The sequence below is a fragment of the Phasianus colchicus genome, chromosome 1 (assembly GCF_987193195.1).
Source record: "Phasianus colchicus chromosome 1, bPhaCol1.hap1.1, whole genome shotgun sequence".
Lineage (NCBI taxonomy): Eukaryota > Metazoa > Chordata > Aves > Galliformes > Phasianidae > Phasianus > Phasianus colchicus.
The window spans coordinates 91,320,857-91,348,629 of NC_143436.1; the positions used below are offsets into that span (position 1 = coordinate 91,320,857).

Genomic DNA, 27,773 nt, shown 5'->3' on the forward strand with positions numbered 1-27,773 from the left:
TATTCACTCATCTTAGAGCTTTCTTATTCACAGTGGCTTAGAATATAATGAAATTCAGATTTTTGTCAGTTACTGAATTATACCAAGACAATTAAACTTAGCAGCTTGGTTTGCAAGTGTCAGAACAAAGCCATTTTTATTTTTTTTCCAGATTCATCTTCTACCTCTTGCTTCCCCGTGGATGTCCTTCATAGTAGCACCATTACTCTGGCATCCATTGCTATTATTTGCTGTGTTTCAGATTGATCCCTGTGTGCAATGACTTCCTCAGTTTAGACTTGTCATTTTCCTTCACTGCCCCCTGAATCCTCCTGAGCATCAGATTTGACTTAAAAAAAGTGTGGATGTGTGTGTACTCACAGTAATGGGATGGCAGCTGTTGAATCAGCCTTCAAAAAGGGCACTGTGTTTCCTTTATCTGTCCACTGAGTTACAAAGCCTGTAGACATCCTTTGATACTGCAGCCCCTAAAATTTAGTTGAAATTGGCTGGGTGATTTCAAAGTTAACAAGGGCAGTTGGCATTATATAAACCTTGTTTCTTATGGAAAGCAGACTAGAACATCTTATTTCTGCCTTTTGCAGAGGAGGTACTGTGTGAATTGCAGAATTCTTTCTGCTGGTCTGTGATCTTCAAGTTCTCCAGAGTGTATCTGTCTGATTGCAAAAGTGTCAAATTCGCAAGCAGATCTGGCTGGAACAGAAAGATGTGTGAAATGATTTTCAGTAGCTTTTTATTCCCTAAGTGTCTGGTGAGGTTCATGTAGGACCTATACCAGAAGTTACATGGAATATATTGTGCTAGTAAAAGGTCACCTCCCTAGACACCCTAACCTTTCTACTGAGTTTAGATGGCATGCAAATATATTTTCCAAAAGCCTAAAAGCATTTTGCTTTGAGTGTGTTTTTTGGAGGCATTCTTCAGAAAATGTCTGAACAAATGCCAACCTTGGTAATGTTCTGCCGATTTCTAGGTAAGTTTACTAAGGATCTCTTAATGAAGCATGCAGTTAGCCTAATAAAAGGATGTTTTAGGATCTAGGAAGTTCAAATTTCTTCTTTTTCTATTACCCTTACTTAAAGAACAGTTCAGTTCTGCTGTTGTTTATTCTAGCTAAGGAAAAGAAGATTTAGGAGACTCTGATTCTAGGTAGATGTGCTCCTAAGTCAGGTTCCAGTGTGCGCATGTTCATAGCAGATTCACTTGCTGTGCTAAGAGCTGAGTCTTGATGAATATTTCTCTTTAACTTGTTAATGAGTCAGAATCTTGAAAATGTTGATTTCTTTATTGATAACTAGTAAGACCAATTGGTACTTCTAGTACTTAGAACATGAAGATTGTATTGGAAATGTCTGCCATCTCAAGTAATGCAATTGCAGGTGAAAGCGTGGCATGTTCATTTTCATGGTATGAGTGTTATGTTCTTGAGGCTTTTTTTCCCTTGTGGAAGGAGTGCTATTGCAAATACTTGATAGCTCAGAACTTCTGTAGAGCCCTAGTTTTCTTTGTGGAGAAAAACGGATGCTGAGCTTGGGAGAATTACTATTTCTCTTCTGCAGACATTTAAAAAAATAAAATCAGTTCAATAGAAGTGGGGAATATTAGCAAACTTAAATAATTAATTTAGTCTGGTAAGGGTATTCAGTGGTCCTAAAACTAACTAGGTTTTATACAGTCGTGAAAATATGAGTAATTGACTCCTTAGCTCTAAAATTACAGTCCCCAAATTGCATCTATATATGCAGGGTTTCACGTGGGTTTTGTTTTGCTGGAGGCAAATGTTTTGGTGTAGATTTTCATGTAATTTGAAGTTACTAGATAATATTTTATAGTGCAGTACACTTATTTTCCAGAAAGGAATGCGCAGAGGGTAATTCCTCTGAGGCAATAGGCTGGCACTGCCTACCAGGTCTTTCAGGGTACGAGCTTAGTGTAAATAAGAAAATTCTTTGAGAAGGAGAATATAAAATGATTTTCTTTGTAGTGGATGTCGAGGATGGTGGTGGTTTTTTTGTTTTTTTGTTTTGCCTTTTGTTTTGTTTTTTTATTTGCAGTGGGTGTGAGTGGAAGCATAAAGGCAAACCTCATGTTCCCTTTGTGCCCATCTCCAAAGAGGCTGCAGTGTGCTGCCTGCTTCAGCTCAGGGGCGGGCCATGAAGGGCCAAGGAGGGCGACATAGGTTGGCAGGACAAGGCCAACGTGCCATGCTGTGCTGCCTGGCTGGTATGATGAAAGGCACGCGTGTGTCCTGAGAAGGCCTCATTAACTCTTCTGGAAGAGAGAGTGCTACTTTGACATATTAATTAGTTGCCATGCTTTCTTTTACTCCAAGTTCACCTTTCGGTTGGTGACTTGATTCAAATTACTGATAATTGCATGGCTGTTAGAGGTCTGTTTATGCAAAGTGTACTTAAAGGGGCTTTGCTGGCAGAGGGAGCAGGCAAATGTTTTGTATCACTCAAGGGCTGCTGGCTTGTGCAAAGCCCACTCTCCCCTCCTTAGAGATGGAACAGCCACAGAGAAACAAAGCAAAGTTGAAAAAACAGAACGCCAACAGCAGTTACTGCTAATAAAGCTAACTCTTCTTCATTGGAAATAAATAGAACAGTGAAAGTGCAGTGTGAAATGAAGTTGTTAGGCAAAGAAATTTCCTGTATTTTCTGCATTATGTTACGATGTATGGTGCACAGAAGTGACTGACTCTCAGAATGTTCAATGTATTCCTTCATTTTTTCACACGATTGCTGAATAATGCATTTTACTTCCACAGGAAAAGAGTCAGGTTTTGGGCGCTTTGATGAAAACTTTCTGGCTAATGTAAAACCAACCAAAATATATGATTTAAATTAAAAAGTGCAAATTAACATTTCATATGTCTGCATTTTGTGCCATGTTTAATATTTTTCTTAGCAAGTGCAAGAAAAGAAAACTCATTTTTTTGTAATGTACTTTCACCTGAAAAAATGAAGACAAAATGATGCTTTTCTCAAAAACGTTCTTTTGACGCTTCTTTTTCAACTTTTCTCTGCTCTTTCAGCCAAAGCTGGTTCCTAAAAACTGTAGGTTTAAAAGCTGATCCTTTCTGTTTTTTTTTTCTCAATAAGTTACTTGAGGGAAAAATTTCATTTTGTCCTATAGGAAAGATGTAGGGTAATTTCCAGAAAATAGTGGCATAAAAACTGACTGTCCATTTGTATGTGCTAGTCTCTGCATTCAAATGATACAGAAGTCAAAATTCAAGTCCACTTGAATTTTCTGACTTGTAGTTACTGTAAATCAGGACACTTAAATTGATAAAACCTCAACTTCTGTTTTGAGATATATTGAATAATTCTTGCTGTGATAATTCATTAGAAAAGGCATAGGATTCTTTCTCAAATCTATGCTATAAAATGGCATCTACTATTCAGATTGAAAGCTCTTCCCGAGCAGAAGCATGTCATTCCTATTATACCTTCTACAATGGGATTGCTCCTTCTTAGTGCTACCACTTTTCAAGTAATAAATATATCAGTGAAAATACTTTTTCCTGAATTTATCTTACAGAAAGAAAGTACCATTATCTCACTGCTGGGAACATTTGTGTTTTTTTCTTTCCATGACCTACTTTGTAGGGTAGATGTTTCTTGCAGTTATTCCTTTTTTTTTCCACGACCATCTGTCTATATTCTTTATTGTGTAAATTTCTGTTTCTATTACCATTTAGTGTGTAGCAATTCATTTTAATTTTAGCTAAATCTTCAATTTCAACCTACTGCTATATTCTGTGAGGACTAACTGTGAATAATAACATAGAACTTAGGCCCTTTCTGGGAGACATTGTTTTTGTACAAATACATACTTAAGCTCATAGTCATGTAGAATAGGATCGTTTTGAAAACTTAGGAGTGAATGTTTGACTAGAGTACCTTCATGATAGTGTGTTTACATTTTGTATTGCAGAAGATTTGTTTGGTTGTTATTCCGTCTGTTAAAAGATGTGAAGCACAGAAGCAACTAGTATATGCCAGAAGAAATAGTTGAGAAAGTGTTTATTTTCCAAGTACTGACCTCAGCTGCATTTCACCACGATGAGCAGTAGTCTGCTCCTCATCGCAGAGCTATCTCCTTTGTCTCTGAACTTTTCTCAGTCAAAACAGATGGCTTTGTATAGTGTTGAAGATGTGAGTTTGGCAATCCCAAAATTGATATGATCTTCATCGCTGGTGTTATGCAGGGAACATCTCTTTTTATTGCTAACAGTTATTTGATTGTATCTTTTTAGAGTCTTTCCTACATATCTCAGTTTTCCCATATATGCAGGTTTCCACAGAGATCTTTTAAAGACCAAACCGACTTAGTTGAGAGAACAGCTGGACGTGTGCTTGCCTATACTTGAGAGATGTGGATGAGTTGTTAAACGAGGTCTTTTTTCATTCATCCTTACTTGAATCACACATGTGCAATCACCCCAGATTGCTGTATTAGCACCGTTTGAATAAATGACTGCCTGGAAGAAGTCAAGAGATACTTTTGTACCCTGAAGTGAAAATACTTGCCCTACTAATGAAGTGAGTGGAGGCCCTGAAAATGCACAGAAACCTTAAAGTACATACTTGTGGAAGAGAAAATGTTAGTGATTGGGGCGAAGAGATCAGAGGTGTCTGTGAAAGTACTTTTATGCAATAACAAATGGCCTTGCACAGGTATTCTGTACAGACTCTTGTTTCTCATCCATGATTTAGATCACAGCTCTCTTATCATAATTTAAAGGAACAACTTTGTGACCTGTATGCATACAGATGCTGTAAAGTGCAGCTACCAAGTTAAAAATTTAACCTTAAATCACCTGCAGTCTGGTACTGTTTTACTGAGATTGGTGCTGTACTTGCTGGTGCTATTGATGAGGTGGACCCCACAGCTTGTCTTGCACGGTCAAATGATTTGTGTCAGACACAGGATGCTCTTTTGAGACTGAGAATGAGGTTGCTCTTTTAAATTATGCAGGAAACCAGCAATTCTGGACCCATTATCAATGCTTTACTGCTGTGTATAGAGAGAGATCAGTGTGGAAGGGCAAGTAATCCAGAAAGGAAGTATGTGGACCTATGTGTATTACCAAAGCTAGCTGCTTATGTTTGGGTCATGCTGAACTGGTGATGAATGGGGGAACCAAGTTTTGCAGAAAGTTCCAAGCATGTTTCATGAAGTGTTGATTACCATACCTCAGGGCAGCTTCTCTAACTGTCTCTGAGCAGATAAGGTGTGCCCCTTGTTCTCTGATGTAGAATGCTTGCAAATTATTGCTAGAGCTCTCCTGTTTCATTCTCCTAATAGGTTCGCTGAATTTTACAAACAATGCTTGCTGTTGATGATGTTTTGTAAGCCATTACAATTTCAAGTGAATTTTAAAATTCATTTAAAATTCTTATAATGAGTGTTTTGAAACTAGAGAGTGCTAAAGCTGTTCACTAGTTTGACCTCTGGCTATCTAACAAGTGTCATACCTATGGTCAACTTGTACAGTGTTAGATGGTAGTTTTCTTTTGATTCAGCTGACTTTCCTTATGTCTTTTACACTGTGAATCCAGCCTTAAACTATGATGTACATGATACATGAAAGCGTTGTGGAATTTTCTCATTGCTTGCTCCTATCATTTTGCATTTTTTTCTGATCTTTTGATGATACTGATGTCTTGGCACTGGAAATTCAAAAAGATTTCACCTCGAGTGTTATCTCAGGTCTAGGTCCAGTACTGTGATGATGGGAATTCAGTAAACTCACAGTTAATTAAGTTCTAGGAAATGATCAATTAAAAACCCGAATCACTTTTTGTTATTCCTCCGAAACTGAAGTGGCTGGTTGTAATGTAATTTCAGCTTCAAATTCTGCTGCATAAGCTATTCAGCAGCTTCTCAGTGTTTTCTCAGTTCAAGAGTGTCCCTGTCAAAGTATTGTAGTAGTGGTGGGATCATGAATAGGGACAGGTGGGGAGAGAGGGTATGGGGGAGGAGAGAGGCTGCTGAAGTGAAGTTCTTGGTTACTTGATGTGTAAATGCTCGGTACCCCATAGGAGTAGTAGTCTAAAATAGGCAAATCCCAGTCTTATCTTTTTATACCTAAAAAGGTCAGGCAGGTGCAACAGTAAGTCCCAGCTAAGGCTGTTCTGAACACCTAATGGGAGCCTAACAGCTCAGACTGCTAAAGCTGGGTGAGGAGCTGTCATGTCCTATGTGACTGGGAGCGTACAGAGCCTGCAGCTACATAATTTGAATACCAAGTCAGTCATTTCATTGTAGATGTTTATCAAAATGATTAAGAATGACTTCTAATGGATGAATTAATGCCAACTATTCCTGAATAAGAAAAGATGGGATGAGGGCAAAGTAGGAGCTGCAGATAAGCTGTTGTAGGTGAGAACACAGTTCTATTTACTGTGCAAGTTTGGTCAGTTTTCCACATGGCGGTCATGTACACATTTCTATGATCTTCACAGAGAAAAACATCAGATGAAAGGTATTTTGGAAATGCATTTTGATTGGTGCATTTTAATTTTAGCTTGCTGTTGAAGTAATCAGGCAATTGTTATCTCTGAAGGACAGTGTCTTGGAAGTAACTGAATTTTAAATAATCCCTTAAAATGCCGTGTGAGACAATCTTGGAAAAAAAGCTGAACAACTTAATGTCTAATATGTCCCACATTGAGAATTGCAAGGTCTTCATTCTTATCTGAATTACATGCTCTGCGTGTGGAGGTATCCAGTTTTCTGTAATCAGACTACAGTTTGGCTCTGAAGAATGTGAGTGCATTACCTCTGTATTCTGTAACCTTCACAGCCTTTAGGTTTAGTTAGAACTTGCTTTCCTGACTTTTGGAATACTGCATGGAATTGTTTCACTGTCTTCAGTGGCCTTTTTTATATATGCTTGCAGATTAGGGTCTTTCTGCTTGCTTCCCACACCTCCACGTCGCTGGGAGTAGTTCTTGATTGCACTGCCATCTTCATTTGCACTGCATGTTTTGCTTGTGTCTAAGTCTCTCACTTGATTCAGTTATGGCTTGCCTTCCTCACCTCATTTGACCATAGCTCTTTCTGAGTTGTATCTACTTTTATACTGGATTTTGTTTGTTCTTTTTTCTGACCAAAATGTTCTTTTTTTAAATTTCTTGTCACTTAATGTCCTTCTTTCTTCCTCTTGCTTAAACTTAAAAGCACAACATGCCAATTTATTCTTTGCACTTAGATTTCTGCATTTAAATCCCAGTAAAAATGGGGATCATTCACAGAAGTCATTTGAATTCTTTATGAATTTCAGCTTGTAGGAGGCTCCTGATGGCACTGTGTGATTATTCACCTATGTTGCAAGTTGATGGTTTTTGTTTCCTCACAAAGATAACACAAACCTTCAAGCAAGTAAAGAAAAACTATTTTCTTTACTTCCCTTACCTGTATCTCCTATACTTGTGGGAAGTAAGATAAAATCTTTCCTAAAACTAGTATGTGAATTACTGTTTTATGCTTGAATACAAGAACCCGTATATGTGAAAGTTAGTATAAATCATAATTTAGCCATGCTTTTACTGTCTTGTCATGTCTCTTAAAAGCAAAAGGCTTTGTCCTTCTTTCAGTCAATTTTTCATGGGAAACTGAATTTTCATAGTTCAAAATGTTTCAGTAACAAAGAAATTGCAGTACAAGATATGTATATGTGGATTATACAGGGTGTGCTTTATGATGAAAAATGTTACCCTGGTGTTTAAGAAAAGTTTTTTTTTTTAAATCTACTTGGGCTTTCTTCCACATAAGTCTATTTTGTCATGTCTTAATAAAGTCGTGTAAATACATATGTAAATAATGTTTTCTGATTTTATTTTCAAAATATCTGCAAATCTGTGAATGAGAATTAAAGTTAAATCTGGATACACTCTCATCAGGACAATCAAAGCATACTTTACTATTTTCACTGGCTTTTAAGACTCAATTTCCATAAATATTTGGAAATTAATAATTAACAGCAATAGAATGATTTTTCCTTTTTAAGTATCCTTATTTGTGGAGTACAGTAGGTACAGCGTCACTACAGGAAGCAATTCCTCATTTAGTATGAGATGGCATTTAAAATTGGCAAGCCATAGTATTCCAAAATGCTTAATGCATAGATTATAAAACTGTCGGGCATTTAGCCTCACCTGCATTGAATGCTTCAGTGAATTCAAAGTTATGTTGTATGTTGTTAGTTGGAAATCCTGGTTAATTTATTTCTAAAACTGTTTTTTTATGCCTGCCAAACTGTACTATAGGCAGATAAATGTGTATTTTTGGGCTGTTCTGTAGGGGAAAATAAAATTTTCATGACAACTGTTAGTCTTACCACTTGAAATTTTGGTATGTGAAATATGAGTTTTGGTGCTATCAGAGGAAAAACGAATATTAACAGTAGTTTTATTTCTTTTTTTTTCCTGACTCCTTTGGTTTTGGATCTTGTACTGCAGAGGTTCATCAGTAATAATTTGTTTGTTAATTCTTTCAAAAAAAATGGAATTTAGATCAGGTTCCTATGTCCAGTCTCTCATTTTCTGCTGCTTTAAGCTGTAAGTGGTGTATGGAGCCCAAGCTGTAGCAGTTCTCATGTCCCAGAGCCAGCATCCTAATGGGCAACGTTCTGGGACATGTGAATATGAAATAACTATGAAATGCACTTTTGAACTTTATTGCATATCAGCAAATCTGCATTACTAGCTGTATTTCATGGGTTATAAATCAGTAGTGATATCAACTTTTTTTTTCCTGTTTCCTGTGGCTTGTAGCACATTCCAAATGTTTTCATGTGATGGGTTTCTCACTAGGTGCTATCCATCTTGCACAAAAGTGTTCTGGTCCTGGCAGCAGCAAGGATTCCTGGCACTGAGGTTCTCAGAAATGTGGGGGTTTTGAATTTTGTTTTCTCAATATGTTCAGATGGACACTGGGAAGTGAATGACTAAGGCCGAAGATTGAAAAAGGCAGTTATCTACACATGGTAGCTTTCCTGACAGCGTATATTCAAATGTAATTTTTATCTTCTGGCTTACAGGACTTCAAAGGCTTAGCTTAAATAGAAAGTGTGTGGTGGTCTTATCTCACAGCCTGAGATTGAGTCTTCTTTATCAGAAGCATAAATAATTTGACACAGGAACTCAGTTTCTGACCTTTAGGCAGGAAGAGCCCAGGGAATGAGATATAGCGTAAAGGTTAGGCTGTCTCTTATCCTTTGAGCGGTGATTCCCTCACTAGTGTTGGGGTCATTGTCAGGACATTGTGGAAGGCCATATGGTTACTACTGAAGGGCTACCTCATGGGCAAATAGAGGGTTTCATTGTGTTCTGGTTCTGTATAAACTTTAACCTCTAAAGCTACAATTCATCAAAATAAATAAAACAGTGAAATTCTTGTCTGAACTTTTTCCTACGCTATTGCAACCGCAGAGAAAAGAGTCGAACACACTCATGTTTATTGATACATCTTCCCAGCTGGCTGTCATTTGTTTAGTGCTGTGTTTTTTGGGGAGGAAGAGGAGGGAGCATAAACAAAACATCTCCCATGTGCAGTGCTTTTCATTTTGCGTTTGTCACAGTATGTAATCAGTGTCTTACTGAGAGTGGTGCAAGGTTAACTTTGTTTTTTTTTTAACCACAGAACCTAAAAATGAGACTATCTGAATATAAAAACTGCAGGGCTGTACTATTGAGCATGTTTATATGCAAGCTAATTATAGCAAAGAAATGAAGTGTGAATAATTAAAAGTAAATTACAGAAATATTTTCAGCACCACAGCTAATGAGCACTGTTTAGATTTGGAGAAAGGCTCTGTACAATATTTTATCTCTGCAGTAAAGTATTGCTAGTAAGGATAATGATTAGTGAATTGTGTGTCTTAAAACATATCATGTTCCACTATACCATAGCAAGCTAGAAAATGAAATATACACCTCACGTTTACATACTTGGTCTTATGGAAGAATTTTGTTAGTGTGATTATAGGTCAGAAGTTTGTGTTCCTGCTGGTGTCTTTCAACCCCCCACACAGTAAGTATGTAAATATACATATGGAATGAGATTTAGATGTAAGGTACTTTGTGGAGCTTCCCTAAAATATGACAATACATTTAGTATTGCATTTATCCAATTCCTAGAAGATGCTGACAACTTGGGCTTGCAATGACTTGTGAGCTAGGTCTACAGTACACAGATAGTGTGCAAGACATGAGTAACCTTGTGTGAGCAACAGGTGGCTTCTTTGTTTTTTAAGTGTGGTGGTGGGGTGTTGAACTATTTTATCTAATGAGTTTATTTACCAAAGATTGAAATAGATTGAATTGGAATGCTGCCCAATAGCTTACCTGAATATAGTTCACTACTTTTTTTCCTACACGTATCCTACACGTACAACTATGTATTTCTTTTCATGCTTAACTTTTGCGGTTCCTAATGTGTAGGGTTTCTCAAATAATTAACAAAGTTTGTAGAACCAGTGTGTCTCTGATTTACCTGTAGCGTAGAACTATGAAGATGAGCTACTGCTGTAGCTCCTCAAGAGTCTTATGTTAAAAGCTTAGCTGACATACTTGTGTTTGTTTTTCATATTAAATTAGGCATGAGTTCGTCTTTCATTCCCAGCTTGTCATATGAAAAGTAATTGTTTAATAATTGTTTCAGAGCCTTGAGAAATTAAGAGCAACTTAGCCAAAGGTTGAGAAGATATCTGGACTATCTCCAGTATTCCCAGTCTAATTACTTTCTTCTTGTTGAACTGAAGCAAATTTGTCTTTGGAAAATATTAAATGTGAGTTTCTGTATTAAACATTTTTCAATTAAAATAACTGCAGAAATATGCGCACTGCACTAACTTTTCCTAATTGCATGGTGAGAAAATTAATTTCCATAGAATTACAGTAAGAATGTGAAAATTATCATTACTCTTTTGACCCAGCAGTTGACAAAAGAATAATAATCTTTTAAAAGTTACTTTTAACTTACTTAGCATTTTGAACTTAATGACTATTGTCTGATTTCAAAATGTACTTAAATTTCAAGACCCTATGTGATATCCAAATTTAAAAAGTAATACCCTTACTATTTATATTTATTGCCATTTTTGGCAGCACTGCCCAAACAGGGAGTTCAAGGAAACTGTCAGAGCTTTTCAGGTTCATCTCACAACTGCTTCTGGCTTAACTCTATTGAAGAGAAATTATAGTGGCTGAGACAGGATTTCAGATATTGTTTCCTATAAGAAGGTTGTGTGTGCATGTGTGTGTTGGTTTCTACAGGAAGAATAAGGCAATCTTAGGAGGAAAAATGTTGAGTTTTCTTGGCTTATTGTAGGGACCTGCTGATTTAATATCATGAACCTTTTGTCGCAGATTCACATAGCTGACTGTAAGCTTTTATCAGGGAGGTGGGTGCCACAGTACTCCTTCTAGGAATACATTTGTGTACCTGACCTTTATAAAGCCTTGCACTGAGAGTGATTGCTGGATTTGAATATGAGCCTTCGTCTCTCCCCAGATAAAGAGACTGAAAGAGAAGGCGCTCAGTGCAGCTAAGGGAAGGGAGGAGATACGGTCTGTGGATGTTACCATGGTTGAAATATGTGGCAGGGTAGTAGGAGGGATGAGATTGGACGCTGAATAAAGATGTGTGAGAGGAAACATCCAGGCAGTGGGCTGCTGTAGCTGTTTGCACCAGCTGAGCTGAAATTGAAGAAGTGGATGTTAAGTATATGACATTAATGGATGACATGCCTGTTGAGCATTTTTCTGCTGGTAGACATGATGGTGAACTTCATAGTTTAACTAACTAGACTCAAAAATGCAGTTTCAAGTGAAAGTGTGAAATGACAAATGAAAGGATGACTCCCTAAGTTAAGAAATGATATTAAGATGAGCACGTGGAGGTGCGTGAGTGTGGAATGCTGCTTAGCTGAGGAATGTCAGAAATTAGCATGTGAACTAAGTAAAAAGCCAACAGCCATTTTCTTCTATCTGATGGTAATTACAGTAGACAGCCTTTTATGGAGTTGACTGTGGATTCCATCTGTCATGGAAGTTGTCTGATGTTTTGAGATAAAATTGTTCTATCATGTGAATTTATGAGGCATTAACCATCATTCCTTTAAACAAATTAAGCCTCCCCATTTCTAGATTAGTTCTCCCTCTAGATCATGCCAAGGAGTTGGAGTTAGTTTCCAGGAAAGCCAGGTATTATTGCAGAGGTCTCAGTGTTTCCCTTCAGCTCTCTGCTGTGCAGGACTTTTTTCTGTGGTGGGCCTTGAAAGCGCAGTGGTCATGTTGGAGGCCACAAAGCCTGAAACTATCCTTGGTTCATGGGGCTGCCTGCAAAAGGGGCCAGCTTTTTGGATTTGCCGAGGAAGAGTGCTACACCCAATGGTAACCTACTGCTCTGGTACTGAGTTGTTGATATAGTGCCCACTCTAGCATCATGTCTGCCTGAGAAGTGGCGATACCAAACAAATCTAGACCCTACTCATAGGGCAGCTCTGTCCCATTTGTGTTTCAGATGAGCTGTGCTTACCTTCCAGTCAACGTGGATTTATCTGCTTGAGGGACATTGTAGTGGTCTTGTGTGTCCATGGACGTGCTCATGGGGATGTGTATCCCTTCTGGACTGCTCTCTGTGAATAGTCAGTCATCCCTGGAAACCTGCCCTGACAGTCTCCTCTCTTTCCACCCCAGCATGCTCTCGTTGCCAATTTCTCTAAATGGTTTCTGGAAAACCCTAGTAGAAGGCTCTGGTCTTAGAGCAGCTGGCATTAAGATTCCTGATAGTTTTTTCCCATTTAGTTTGGCATTTAAAAAACAAGCAAATATTGTTCGGATTAAAGAAAAAGGAAAAAAAAAAAAAAAAGGCAGCTATATAAAACTTGCTCAGAACTTTCTCTCCAACTTTGGTTTAATCACTGAAGAACAAATCAGATTTTCTGTTGAGAAGTAGTTTTGTATGTATTTCTGTTACTTGTGCTTGTGCAGTAGTACTGCCAATTATATTTATTAGCCCTAAATATTAAACAGCTGGCAGGATTCCACTGTATATAAATAAGACATTTGAGACCTGGAAGAATGCCACTTCTAATACAGCCAGCTGCTACGTTTTACAGTTACATTCAGCACAACACTACTGAATTCCACTGTACAGTCAGTGCTCTGTTAATGACAATAGGAGAACATGGAGTGGTTTGGAATTTCTTTAGGAAATACCATTGTGTAAAAATATGTTGTTTTGAAAGACCAGCTGTACCAAATAAATGATACATTATGCACCTGTTCTGTGCATTTTGATGTAAATATTTTTGTGTTTATTATTTTTCCGGTAAATACAAATCAAGAAATGGCAGAGATTTTTTTCAAAATATAAATTGTTAAATGTTTGCATACCACAAATGTTTTTTCACTTCCACTGTTGCAGTGGTGTTTTTCTATTTATGTGGTGGTTTCATGTTTAGAAATTCCCACTTGGTGCTGCTTCAGAACCCATGTTCTAGTGCTTTAAAGAAAAGGGAAAAAAAAATAAAAAAGAGAAAGTCTAGAAATTGCTCCAAAAGTAATACCTTCAATTTATTTTCCAGCTACAGAGAGCACAATAATACTACTTGATAGAGCAAATTCTCAGCTATAGTCAACACTTCAACATAGTCACCACTGTTAGCTATGCGTTTTCACCACTGATGAACAAATCTTGCGTAATGCGCTCGTAAGATCTGCATGTAAAATGGAACATTGGTCAGAAGGTTCTACCTCTACTGCCATACCGCCATCTACCTCTGATGTCATGGGCCAAAATAATAGGTATTACTTTCGGTATGCTTTCTTTCGTAGGCATGATCACTCTCTTGTGTGAACCATAGTTCAAGTAATCACTAAAACAGTAATAAACAGTCACCATCTCTACAGTAATGAGTGCTTCTTTAATGATGTTGGTGTACTCTAAAGCATGACTAAATAACAAATTGCTTAAGTTTTAAAGATCTTTCAAGAATTATCATCAGTATTACAAGTATTATATCTCACTTCCAATTACTTCCTATTCTACAAATCAGAAAACTGTGACCTAAGCGTGGACACGGGCTATCTTCAGATTTACCTGGCCAGCAAATAATAGTTCGTAGGAGATCTGGTTTCCTTCTGTTCTTGAATTGCTTGTCCACTGTCAGTTCTCCGTAAAAGCTGTCAGTACACGGTCTGGCAAGATCTGCAGTGCTTTAGGGGAAGCAGAGGGTAATGGTGGAGAACCTAATGCTTTTATGCTTAATGTTTCCTAATTGATAACAGCATTCATCTAACTGGAAGTGTTATGTATAACATGAAGTGTAAAATCATCTCTACTTGCACCTAAGACAAAGTTTTTCACCAGATTGCTGTGTCCACGGTCTTGGGTGAATTCCATCTGGGATAAAATTCTTCTTGCTGAAATACTCATTGTACTAAACAGCTGTTTATTTCCATCCCAGAAAAAGCTATGTGTAGAGTGAATCTTCCCTAGTCTATGGGATGTATGTGGATCAGAGGCTCTGTTTTGGGAATGGTAGTTTAGTACAGATTTCAACCATGGGATGGGACTGCAGAGTGAGGAACTCAGCAAATCTTGTTAACTTGCAGAATAGATTAAACTGAAGTCTGTTTCTCAAGGAGACAAGAAGCCGGGAGAAAATAAAGTTATGAAGGTTTTTCTTGCCCAAGTTCTGAACCAGCATTTGAGTGCTGGCTTCAGTCCTCTGTTAGAGAGTCAGATGCTTTTCTCATTGGAGTGACCCTTTAACCTCACTGTGACTTAGGGAATTTTGCTTGCAGAAGGGTGAGAATCAGCTGTCTTCACAACTCTGAAGACAAGGTACTCAGCTGTCCAGCAATTAGAGATGGAGGAAAAAAAGATGATTACTTTCTGCAGTTTGTTTTAATTATTAGTCTGGTTTTGCCATGATGGTGTGTGTGTTCTTACTTTTTTAAATACTAGGTGATTGTCAGTGCTTGGTATCAACAAATAGCGTTGCACGCTTTTCTAAATCCAATTAATGCAATATTTGTTATTTTGTATAGCAAAGGAGGCATTAATGCATCTAACACTATTTTTGGTGTTTTTGTTTACCAGCTGAGAGAAGAGAGTTGAGATTTGTGCTAAATTCTGTATGTATTTGTCGTGCCTTGGAGAAACGAGGCTTATTTATTCTGAAAGATTCTGACCACTGTGACAGTGCTGCAGGTAGCAGAGGATGATGCAGCTGCAGGAGGCAGAGGGAGGGAGTGATGGTCCTTTCCACCTCACTCTGGTCATATTGTGGGGCACTGATCATCTCCAGTCCACCCCCAGGTTTGTGGAGAGGAGATGGGCTTCCTTGCAGTGCATGGAGGCATTTTTTACTTTAGCTTCTTGCTAGCTCTGCATGGCAGCTACAAATATGCAAAATATCTGCGCTGTTCATGGGATTGAGTGGAGGACAAGAAAGAGTAGAATACTGGGGGAAGAGTAAGTAGTAGTCATCTTGGTCCTCTTGACATCCCTCCTAAATGTAAATTGTGTTAGAATAGATTGTAATATGCTACTTGCAAGATACTCAACATTATTTGGCATTACTGTGAGATGAATTAACGCATTTTGTTTGTTTTGTTCTGCATAGCAAAAATTTGTGTTGGTCAAATGTAATATCTGGGTACTTTTAAGGAGTTTCTCATCTCCTGAGCTCTTATCAGGCAAGAAATTAAGGTGTTTTTTTTGGTCAGAATTAGTTGTAATTGTGAGCCCGTTCTACTTAGTTATAAGGAAAACATAACTTACAGTTTGAGTTTACAAACAAAATCTCTTAATTACAATGTTGTGCCATAGGATATATTTAATCTGCTCCCACAAATGTGAAGGTTAGCATATAACTCAGCAGAAGGGGGAATAACACATGAGACTACACGTGAAGTGAATCTTAGGTTGAATATTTTTGCATGCAATTTTATTCCAAAACAGCTTCCTTGAAACATTACATCCTTCCTCATATCCCATTGAAGCCTTTTCATTTAACAAGTATGACTAATTAATGAAAAATGATAAAGTCTTAAAATAGCATTAAGGAAAATTTTACCATAGTCTGTGCTTAGATCTGTGTGTTTGGCAAAGGTAGTTTCATTGTGTATGTTCTTCATTTGTAACTTTGATAACACTAAAAGTAGTGGAAGAGCACTGCTGCCAGCGGGTAATTTCATTGATTTTTGAAAGTATAGAGGAAGATTACTATGATTACTACCCAAATTTATTAAACTCCCAAATCTGATCATTATCTATCTGTCCTCTGATCTCAGCTGAGTGGTATTTATAGGGTTTGTGTCAGTGCCTTCGGTGATGTTATGAGGACAGTGTTTTCATATTGATGAGCTAGCCTGGGCTGCATTCTTCTCTGATATGGTCACTGTAGAGTTTTTCTCAGAGCTCTTGCTTCCCATTTCTATTCAGTTAAATTTCAGTGTACTGTTTTGGGAAAATTGCACTTGTTATTTGGATATTATTTTATTTCTAATTTCAAGCTACCCTAAAATGTATGCTAATTTTTATGTTGATTGATTTCCTTGCTCCTCACAGTTTGCTTGTTGTCTGTAGAAGTCTTTCTGTGAATACTTTTCTGCTTTCAAGGAGCTGAGAAGTTAGTTTTCCTATATGTACTCTACTGAACTTCACAGCCAACATGTTAAAGCCATGGTCAATGCATATAAAGTGTGGTTATGCTAAGGATCTGAATATGGATGTATTTAACATTACAGTTAAAAAAAAAAAAGTCTGTAGATCTAAGGATTAAACTAAAGGAAATGTTATTCATATAGTTCTAAATTCTAATAGCATTTCCTAAACATGTGCTTCAGCAAGGCACAAATGTTCTGAATACTGAATAACATGCAATGCAGAAAGATAAATATTAACTTAGGTGATAATTAAGTACACATTTAATTCCCTTTTTATCGTGCTGAAGGATTTTTAGGTCAAACTATAACAAATTGTAAGATTTTCTTTTTCTTTGATTATTGTTTGTTAGGTTTTTGTTAATTAGATGAGTGGTGAATACTCCTATGCCTAACACCTTTCATATTACCTTTTATGTCGTCATGATATCAAGTACATCAGATGTTTCATACCTAGCATGAATTATATTTTCACTTTATGAAGGACAAGCAGAAAGCTGTTAGGAAGTGGCTTGAAGATCATTTGAGTTCTTTTCTAATGATACAGATGTCTGTGGTAGCAATGGCTGAGCTTAAAGGTTTGGTTTGTTACTGAATTTTTTTCCCTAACCAAAAGGATTTCTTTGGTTTTTAGCCCCCTGTGAAAGCCTTGCCTATCGTAAGACATCTTTCATAGGAGATGCATGGAGTTATATTTCAGTATTTCAACTCTGATAGTGCTCATACTCGGAGTTAATGGCTGATGTCCCTCAAAAGCAGGATTAAGGATTCTTTGGCAAGTGTTGGGTGGAACAATCAAATGAAAGATTTGTCAGTGAGAATTAATTTCCCATACTTAAGATAAACAACAGTACTGTGTAATACTGAAATAACTATTCATCACTATTACTTTGACAAATACTTGAAAAAATGTGTTGTAATATCATCTTGACAAAGATGTAATAGGACCTGAATTTCTTTTGCTTAAGAACATATTTATTGATAGCACTTTGATTTTTCCAAAACAAAAAACGAACTTATTTTTGACAAAGATGTATTAACATTTAATATATCTGCTCTTTTTTTTTTTCCTGGAGGAAAAACAAACAACAACAAAAAAAAACCCCAAAACACTATGCAAATACTTGTTTGTGATGCAGATCACTTATTTTCAGTGCAATTAACTTTTCATCAGGAAATTACCTACAGGAAAGCTGGGAAGGGCTTTTCAATAAGGGCATGTAAGTGACAGGATGAGGGGAAATGGTTTTAAACTGGAAGAGGGTAGATTTAGACTAGTTATCAGAAAGAAATTCTTTACTGTGAGGGTGGTGGGACACTGGAACAGGTTGCCTACAGATAGGTTGTGGATGCCTCTTCTCTGGAAGCATTCAAGGCCAGGCTGAATGGAGCTTTGAGCAACCTGGTCTGGAGGGAGGTGCCCCTGCCTGTAGTGAGGGGTTGCAACTAGGTGATCTTAAAGGTCCCTTCCAACACAAACCATTCTATGATTCTATGAATATCACCTTTAATCTCACCAGGGTTTTTTTTGTGACCTGTCAGCTGTAACTTTCCTCCTTGTGTTTTTTTAAAAAAATTAATTTCATGTAAAATTACTTACTGAAGCAAAGACCATTTCTAAACAGTATTGTAAAACAGTGCCATGTCTCAAGTATTTGCTGATTATTGATCTCAGTACTTGGTGGATTTGAATGTGTGTAATACGGTTTCAGAATATTTCAGTGTTCCATGTACTATGTGAAACCCTGATTTTGACTGTTTTGATTCTCTGCTTGAAAATACAGACTTTTTTTTTCTCTTAAAACTTAAGAGAAATGCATAGGGTCTGCACTAATATTACGGTTTTAAACACTGTGGCCTATATTTGGCTTCTTTTTAGCATAAACTCTGGGAGATGTATACAAGGAAGAAGATGCCACTTACTGGTTTAGAGCCCAGAGGTGGATTTCGACAACTTCACAGGGAAGCAGAGTTCTTTGGAGACTGAAGTTCCTATGAGATTTGTGAAAATAAGCAATAGGAGAAGAGGGAGGGAGAGGAGAGCAAGTATGTGCATTTAGTGCTCCCAGTGAGGAAGATACTTTTATTCACTCTGACCTCTTGTTAGACACCAGAGTCTGTGTTGAGCACTGAGCATGAGACATAGGTCTGTAGGATGTTGAGCTTCATTAATTCTGTCATGCATGATTACCTCTTTTTATTGTAATTGCCTGGCAGTCAGGGAGTTAAAAAAAAAAAAAAAAAAAGAAAAAGAAAAAGAAAAAAAGACATTATTAGTCTTTAGTATTCTGTTGGGCATGTAAATTCTTAACATTTCAGTATCTGAAACGTGAGACTGCTATTGGAATGAACTTTTCTTTTGGAAAGGGTATTGCTTGAATGAGTAGCAGAAGACAGAAAGTGTGTGTGCATAGGAAGGCATGCTTTTCTGTCATTGCTAAGCAAGGTGTAATAAAGATAGTGTTTTTTCTGGCTGAGGGATTGTACTGAATACTAAAAGCCAGCAGCTGAGAGTGGGGTCAGTTTTCTGTATTAGAACGTTAAGTGTTTTCAGGCAGAGTTTGAATGATGGTTCTGCAGTGGCTTATATGAACAGCTTGCAGAGGGAGAAGAGCAACTGCATTGACAAGAAAAAATATCAGATGTATTTTATTTGTTTAGAAATAATTTGCTTTGCAGGACTGGGATATCCTACCACATGAAGATGCTCACATGAGGTTATGTTTCTTCTGATTTCTCAGCAGTGTTCTCCCAGCCTGTGTTCCAGAGTGCACAGTGAGTGTGTAGTTCAAGGCGTGTCCTATCTAGCCACAGTTAGAATCATTGAGTTATGTTATTTAAAATGCTGTTGCACCAAATCATGCCAAATATAACGCACCAAATTTCTTAATAGAAAATAAATTTGTAGGTAAGTATCATTGAGTCTCGGATCACCAGTGGAGTCGCAGGGAGAAGACAACTGCCTGGATTACAAAAGCGCTTTGAAAAAATAATCTAACTCCGTTCTTAGGAGTTTTCCATTCCCTTTCGTTAAGAAAAGGAAATTAAAAAAAACACACAACCAAAACCAGATTTCCAATACTCACTGCTATGGATTTGTTCTGAAAATAAAAATCCTTTCTGCCCCCAATTCTCAGCGTTACCTCAGCATGTGAGTTAGATCACATGAGGATCTCAGATATTTTTCTATGCTGTGAAGAGCAGTCTCCTGGCTCCTGCCTTAGGTATCTAAAGAAGGTTATGAAGAGGAATCCAGACCCATAGTTGGTTTAGAATTAAGATGACTTGGAGATGGCAGTGTGGTGGTTTACTGGGAATAGTTGTGGAGTATGAGCAACATAGATGTAGTACTGCTTGTTTCTGTAGTTTGATCATCAGTCTTACTGAAGTCATCAATCTACATGAATTTGATTCATTTTCTGATTTTAGGCACTCTTCCTGAATTTCAGTGACTTATTTTTCACCTTATTGCTTTCTAAAGCATTAGCTCCAATATTGATTATTTTCTGGCAGCGTAAGTAATTTGGTCAAGTTAGCACAATCTGAGATTGCGCCTTCCCTTCAGTGGTGCTTCAGTATTCAATGATAGATTTGAAATCCTGTTGTGTATGTAAGTGGCAATGATATGGCAACCTACAGTAGTTTCCAAGCAATTTGGTCTTCATACAAATTAATGAAGTGATAATCGTGCATTGTGATCTGTAGATGAAGAACATGGATGTGGCACTTCCTCTATCAAGTAATTCAGCTGCCTGCATAGGCACGCCAAATAAGAAAGCTATGAACAGAAATTGCAGTGAGACTTTTCCAAAAGAATAACTTCTGGATCTCACTGGATGTGTAAAATATGTTGAAATGATGATGAGAAATTACATGGAAGAGAGAATAAGATCACTTATGAGTCAGTGTGAGCTGTTTTAAATGTTCGTAAAATGCTTTTTTGTAATCTTGTCAAGTTTCATTTAGTAGATGAACTTTGTAAATTAATTTGTATTAGTCCAGACAGTTAAGTAGATGTACCCAGCTTTGTGAGAGGTGAGAATGGCATCCAAATGGCTTTTTGCACCATTGCTGGCTCAGGGGCTGTACCTACACAAGGATAAGGATAGATGACCTGGGGAAGGTCCCATGCTGAGCTTTGTGAACTTAGCAGAGGCTGAAAGCCTGGCAAGAGCTTGTCCTTGCCTGCAGGGCAGCTAGATGGTGCCCATCTTTCTGTTGGCCATGGGTGCTGCTGTCCCTGTGCTGCTGGCTCTTTGGTTTGATGTAGGCTGCTGTGTTTTAGCTGCTGTATGCTTATGCAGAGGCTGTGATTTTTAACTCTGCCGAACTAGTCAGGAAGAGAGAAAACTTGTGTATAGTCAACTCCATAAAGTGAACTAAAATAAACTTTGTTTCAATTAAAGGGAGAGTATTTATACTGCTTTTATCTACTGGTTTAATAACATTTTTTAAAGTCACATCTTCAGGGGTGTGTGGACAATTTCATTGTGCAGATCAGCTCTGCACCCTCTATGCTCTGGGTAGTTATTTTCAGACCTCCTTGAGTTGGAACTGAGCGCACTCAGATATTACTATGATATGGCCACATTCTTTCTGAATGTTTTCTCTGCAGTATATGTAGATCTGTCAGCAAAAGGTACCTACGTAAAATGAATGATTGTTGAACTGAGACCTTAAATATAGCATTGATGTAATGTGATTTTTGAGGGGAAATGCTTTCCTGGAAGAAATTAATCTTCGTGTGCTTTCCCTGAGGATGGCAGTGATTTCTTAAAACATAAGTATTTCTGTCTACTTCACATCTCACTCCAGTACTTTTACCAAGCAGTAGCTCAGTTTTAAGCTCTGTTGCTCTCCAGCTCACTGCACTGCTGCTGTGGGACAACATTTGTGCTGTGGGTTTTGTTGTGTTTTTTTTTTTCAGAGGATGTATATGTGGTTAATAGGGAAGCAAAGATTTCCGTTGCTGTTGTGCTAGCATATGCTCTATTAGAATATGCTTCATTATCATTATTGGAGTTTAGCTTTTTTGTTTGTGTAATCAAGTTTTAAGAATAGAACAGAAGATCATGAGGCTCAGTGAGATCTTGGCAGTGTGTATAGGTGACTGATGGCAGTGCACAAAGGCTGTGAAACCAGACTTTTCCTCCAGTGTCCAGCAAGACGTGAGAAGCAGTGGATACATGCTGAAATATAGTAAATACCATTTAAACATAGAAAAAACATTTTACTCTGGGCATAACCGAGCACTGATACAGGCTGCTCAGAGAGGTGGTGGAGTGTCCACCTTGGAGGCGTTTAAAAACTTGACTGGGCACAGTCATAAGCAATCTGCTCCAAATGACCCTACTTGAGCCTGGTGTTGGACTAGATGGGGGGGGGGGGGGAAGGCCTTTCTGCCTTTATGATGCTGTGATCCTGCCGTAGGTACTGCTCATAGTAAGAAGTATTTTAATTCTAGTACTCTAGTGCTAAGGCTTCTTCATTTTATGATATGAGATGGAATATAGAATGGCTGCCAATTTTTTCTGTGAACAGATGTTGAAGAACAATGTCCTTAAAAACAAAATAAACAAGTGGTCATAATCATCCATTCAGGGAGAGAGCCAAAAAAAAATGCTTTTAAGTCACTCAGTTGTGTACGGTGAATGACTTAATAGTAAATGTTTACTTGTAACTACACCAGTAGGATTTCATATTTTCCCATATGCCATTTCCCAATGGCAAATATTTCTGTTCAGTTAGAGACTTCAGAAACCAGGTAGGACTGGTCCATGAGTAATTCGCAAATAGAAAACTCATTCTTTCATTTTCTGTGTCAAGTAAGCTTGTCAGCTTTAAAACAATGTATTTTTCAAAAAGTATTTTAGTGTCATAGCCTGTAGAGTATACAGAAGAACTTATAGTTACTAAGATTCTAAAGGTAAGTTTGCATTAATTTTTGAGAACTGGAAACTAGGCTAAGCTGGGCTCTGTTTCCCAGGGGCTTACAACAGTTGATCTTGCCTGAGATATGTTTGAAAGAAATGTAAAGCTTGTAACATTTTATTCTGACTAAATGCAATTTCACTTGTAGCCAGTGGGCTGCCTTTTTTTTTAAACACTAGCTGAACTTTGAATCTTGCTTAATATTTGAAGTACAGCTTGATTCTAACAGTGCAAATGTGGCTGTAGTGAGGACTCTCTACTGTTTGAGGTGAGTGTGGTTGCAATAAGGATGCATTTGAATCACGATCAAAGAGACATCTCTGCTTATAGCCTAAGAAACCAGATTTTAATAGTGTAAAACAGCTGTAGTAACTCTTTTATGACACGTCGTAATAACTTGCTAAAAAGTGACTTCTTAAGAATGAGTTCTCCGTTCACTGAATGTTTATGTTTTTTATAGAAAAATATGAAGTGCAAGTTCAGACAGACTTTTTATTGATGTCCAAAGTATGATCAGATCCTTTGACTTTCGCTTTTAGCAGTATTTGTCTCTAAATGTGTTTTTTACTGGTATGGTCGTTAATCTCAAAATTTCCTTTTTTTCTTTCTCTTCTTTTTCTCCAGTGGGAAGAGATTAGTGGTGTTGATGAGCATTATACTCCAATCAGAACTTACCAAGTGTGCAATGTTATGGATCACAGTCAAAACAATTGGCTGCGAACAAACTGGATTCCACGCAACTCAGCGCAGAAGATATATGTGGAGCTCAAATTTACCTTGAGGGACTGTAATAGTATCCCTCTAGTGCTGGGCACTTGCAAAGAGACTTTCAATCTGTATTACATGGAATCCGATGATGACCATTTGGCAAAGTTCAGAGAGCACCAATTTACAAAGATTGACACCATTGCAGCTGATGAGAGCTTCACTCAGATGGATCTTGGGGACCGGATTCTCAAGCTGAATACAGAAGTCCGCGAGGTGGGACCTGTTAGCAAGAAGGGCTTTTACTTGGCTTTCCAAGATGTAGGTGCATGTGTTGCCTTAGTCTCGGTGCGAGTGTACTTCAAGAAGTGCCCTTTCACTGTCAAGAACCTCGCCATGTTTCCAGATACAGTTCCTATGGACTCCCAGTCCCTGGTGGAGGTGCGGGGTTCTTGTGTCAATCATTCCAAGGAGGAAGAGCCACCCAAGATGTACTGCAGCACGGAAGGAGAATGGCTAGTGCCCATAGGGAAGTGCTTGTGTAATGCTGGCTATGAAGAAAGAGGCTTTGCGTGCCAAGGTAACGATGCACTCCATGTTCATAGCTCAATTATTAACAGGGCTTTCCCTTTATGCCCCTACTATATGTATTGGGTCATGTTAATTTTCTGCAAACTCTTGAGAGAAATAAATTAGTCCATAAAATTGCCATGGAAATGGGGCTTATTTGGTCTGTGTAAATAATGTAATTTGATTTTGAAATATTTGACAAGGTTAAAACATTGATTTTTAGCCGATACGTTATGTAGCAAGTGTAGTTTCTCTTACCATCCTTGGAATTCCTTTTGGTAGATTATACCTTTCTCATGCATTTGTTGGAATGTGTTGTTTTTTTGTGAGCATTCTTAACATTGTGTCTGGATGTATAAGTAGTTAATATCTACTGCTGAGCTGCACTGATTAGTTGGGGTTGATCAGAAAAAAATATATACAATTTGTTCAGGTAGTGGTGTAGTCCCTAAATGCAGATGCATTTGGAAAAATTAACGTTTGAATTTCAAAATTGCATTTTCATGTAAATGCTCATGTATTCAACTCAAAATTATTTTCTTCGTACTTACTGATTTTTGAAAACTGTGGTTATGTGAATGCTCCCAAGAACAGAGACTTAAACCAGAGATGCTGATTTTTTTTTTTCCAGAAATGGTCTTTCAGATATTATAAAAATACACAATGTATTTATCTAACTTCAAATATTAATCAAAACACTGGTGGTTTACGTTTTGCTTTTTACAGAAATATGGGGTGGATATTTTTAACTAGTTGAAATTTTAACCTCGTTTCACAGAGCCTGGCTCTGTTAAATTGTCTTACTTAAGTAAATGAGTAGAAGTTAAAAGTAAATATCTGGAAAGGTCATAGATGGAGGGAGTAATAGCTGAGATATTTATTGTGTGGTGTGAAGGTATGTATGCAGATATGCACATACATAAGAGCAGAAATTTTAAAGCTTTTTCAAAATATGTTACTGTTCTGAACCTGGCTGAGAAAAGCTTTTTCCTTTCTCATTAGTTTGAAGGCAATTTGCTATAAAACATAGCAGTGCTGGAGGGCTATTAGGGTCTGACCAAGCCAGAGTAGGTATAGCCATGTAGTTGCAAAACGTATTCCTCTAATTATGGTGACTTTTTCAGAAAAGGACAGGTAAGATTTATAGGAGAGGAGTATGAGTGTTTTATTTGATTTTGTTTTTGCCCTGAATATGAGTAACTTGAGGAGTTGTTTATTTGTTTTTCTGCATTTAAATACAGGTACTAAGAACGAATAAAAATGTACTGCTAAGACCTAAAATGAGGAGAGGATATTTTATTGTGCAGAAATGCCTCAGCTAGGGCCTTCTATAGCTAAAAATGTTGAAAAGTTGGTGATACTCTTCCAATTACTGCGTATAGTCTTGTTAACTACAAAACCTTTTGTCTTGTGAATAGTTGAAAGCTGTTGGACTAGAATTTAAATTACACATGATCACAAAAAGGCAATCACTGCAGAAAGTGTCAAACTGAAAATGGGCAAATAGAAGTGGAATTTAATAGAACACATAAAATAAATCATTTCATTAAGAACAGATTTTCAGGTGCTTGGGGAAGGCAAGACATATCGTACTCAGCTCTCCAGAGATTAGGGTAATAGTGAGTATATGACATAGAGTAATAGTGAGTCACCAGGGACATATATGGGTGTATCATGCATGATTTTGAAGACATAAAATCAGGCCATTGAAATACTTTTTTTTTTTTGCTCCACTTCCTCACCAACTATTGATCAAGGGAGCGATGCAAGATGAAACCATTAGCAGTAGTGACAAGTCATTCTGGTTTATTCTGATTTCACATACAATGTTCTGTTAACTTTTATTGGAAGTCATATTTATCATATATTTTTGGTGTGATGTGATGGAAGTGATACTCTAAAAGCAGTCAGTAACCCAAAACCTCTGATTTGTTTGCATCTGTAATCCAGCAGGAGTTGAATTGTTCAGAAAAAGAGTTCAGTTTTAAACATGTTTCAACCTCAGGCTGATGGTTACTCCTGCATCCATCTTTTTCTTTTTTTTCTTCACTCTTTCTTTTCTTCCTCCCTTTTGGCCTGGGTCTTGTGGTTTTTTGGTCATAATCAAGAGAGCAATGTAATCAGGACTGTTCAGTCTGAAGAAGAGCCAAAATGTAGAGTTGCAGGTATCAGATGGAATCAAGGCCTTATTGGGGAAAAAAGAAATTATGCAGTTGAAATTTGAAATAGTACCAACAGATAGAAATTCTTATTTTTATTGTAGTCGGCAGCATTCACCAACTTACAGTGGCCATCACTACTTGATCTCATTTCTTGAAGTTAATTTTTGTTTGTTTCTGGAATGTTGTTTTCAGAAGCAGTGTTATTTTGCATTAGTAGGAGATCATCACTGATGATTAAAATTCAGGGCCCTGATGGTATGCCATCAGCCTATTTAGATTTCGCTGAGAACAGTTTCTCTTGGTAGTTGAGCAATTATGAAGGTACAGTCATGCTCTCAAATGACACAAGCCTTTTTTGTCATTGGTGTGATACAGACATACCCTCATTTGGCTCTGAAAAACCTAAGCTGGACTACTGGGCTCATTAAGAATTTTGGTTCTTGTTGGTTAGGTTGCTGTTATGCTCTTGATCCTACCAACTAATCCCCATTTTACAAGTTCAGCTGTAGGAAATCTACTTGTTAAAGAATTGGGACACATTTTGTCATTACCACACTTGTCCTCACTGTTGTGAGTGTGTGGAAAAATGATTTATCCAAAGCTAATTGTATACCTCACCCTGAAGAATTCTGGTCTTCATAATCTACGTCAGTTAACAGCATGAGAATTAACACCTTGCAGCAAATATTTTTACACTTGTTAATTATTTTAGAGGAAGCTGTTTCAGAGAAGTTAGATAAGATGTTACAATGGATGTTTGGACCATTTGGATAAGCCATTTTTTCATAGTTTTTTTTTCTAGTTGGTTATGTTAGTTATCTAATTATAACTAAATATGGTGCGTATAATCCCTTGCTTACTATTCATTATTGAAGCTTTGTTAGCACATACCTCATAGTCATCCTAACAAGTTATATTTTAATATTTTCTTTTTGAATAAAACAACTTCTTCACAATATCTTTTCTAAATTGTCTTCATGCCACCCTGATCCTTTATAACATCTTCTCTGTTAGAAGTACGGTTTTAACTTGTTTCAATTAAAAAAGAACATCTGGTCAGAGGTACATAGTGAATGTTACTTTTTCGGAGATTCTTCTGTCAAGATATCCCAGTCAACAGGGATAACTCATCTTTTCCATTTTATCCATTAAAAAAAAACAAAATAAACACAAAACATAGTGAATTAGATCCAAAGGTTTGTCTGCCTTAGTGTTCTTTCCCTGATAGTGGCTAAAAGCAGATTCTTAAGGGGAAAAAACAAACACAACTGTATGAAGTGTTGCTTTACTGAGTACACTTTTCATCTTCTACTGATCAGCTCTTGCCTTGCACACTATTAAGATGTGTCTTGTAAGAAATACTATTTAATAGGAACCAGTGTCTTGCCACCTGTTAATTTGTCTACTTTTTTGACTCACTTATTTTGGGCATCTGTAAGTTTTTATGCCCACAAATGTGATAATTAGTCATGTGTAGGAAAGCATACCTTCTTGCTGTGTCTAAGCCTTATGTTTAAAGTCAGTTAAGTAAGGCTTTCCATATCCTTTTATAGTGAGAAAATAACTGCTGCCTTTTTAGCTTGGATATTAATGATAATCTTGATCTTGTCTGCTACTTGTTCTGTATTTTTCCAGCTCTCAGTCTATTTTAGTGCCTTCTTAATTGGAGGACAGGCTAATTTCTCCATACTTTAACTCATCTTTTTTGACT

The 27,773-nt window shown here is 37.3% G+C and overlaps 1 protein-coding gene across 2 annotated transcripts in view; it reads left to right on the forward strand.

Annotated features, from left to right (window-relative positions):
* Positions 1 to 27,773, forward strand: part of EPHA3 (EPH receptor A3) — a 217,742-nt gene that overhangs the window by 46,315 nt on the left and 143,654 nt on the right. For both annotated transcript variants that reach the window (XM_031589995.2, XM_090152307.1), the window contains one exon: positions 23,250 to 23,910. In XM_031589995.2, the coding sequence (XP_031445855.1) occupies positions 23,250 to 23,910 (661 nt within the window). The remainder of the gene's footprint in view (positions 1 to 23,249; positions 23,911 to 27,773) is intronic.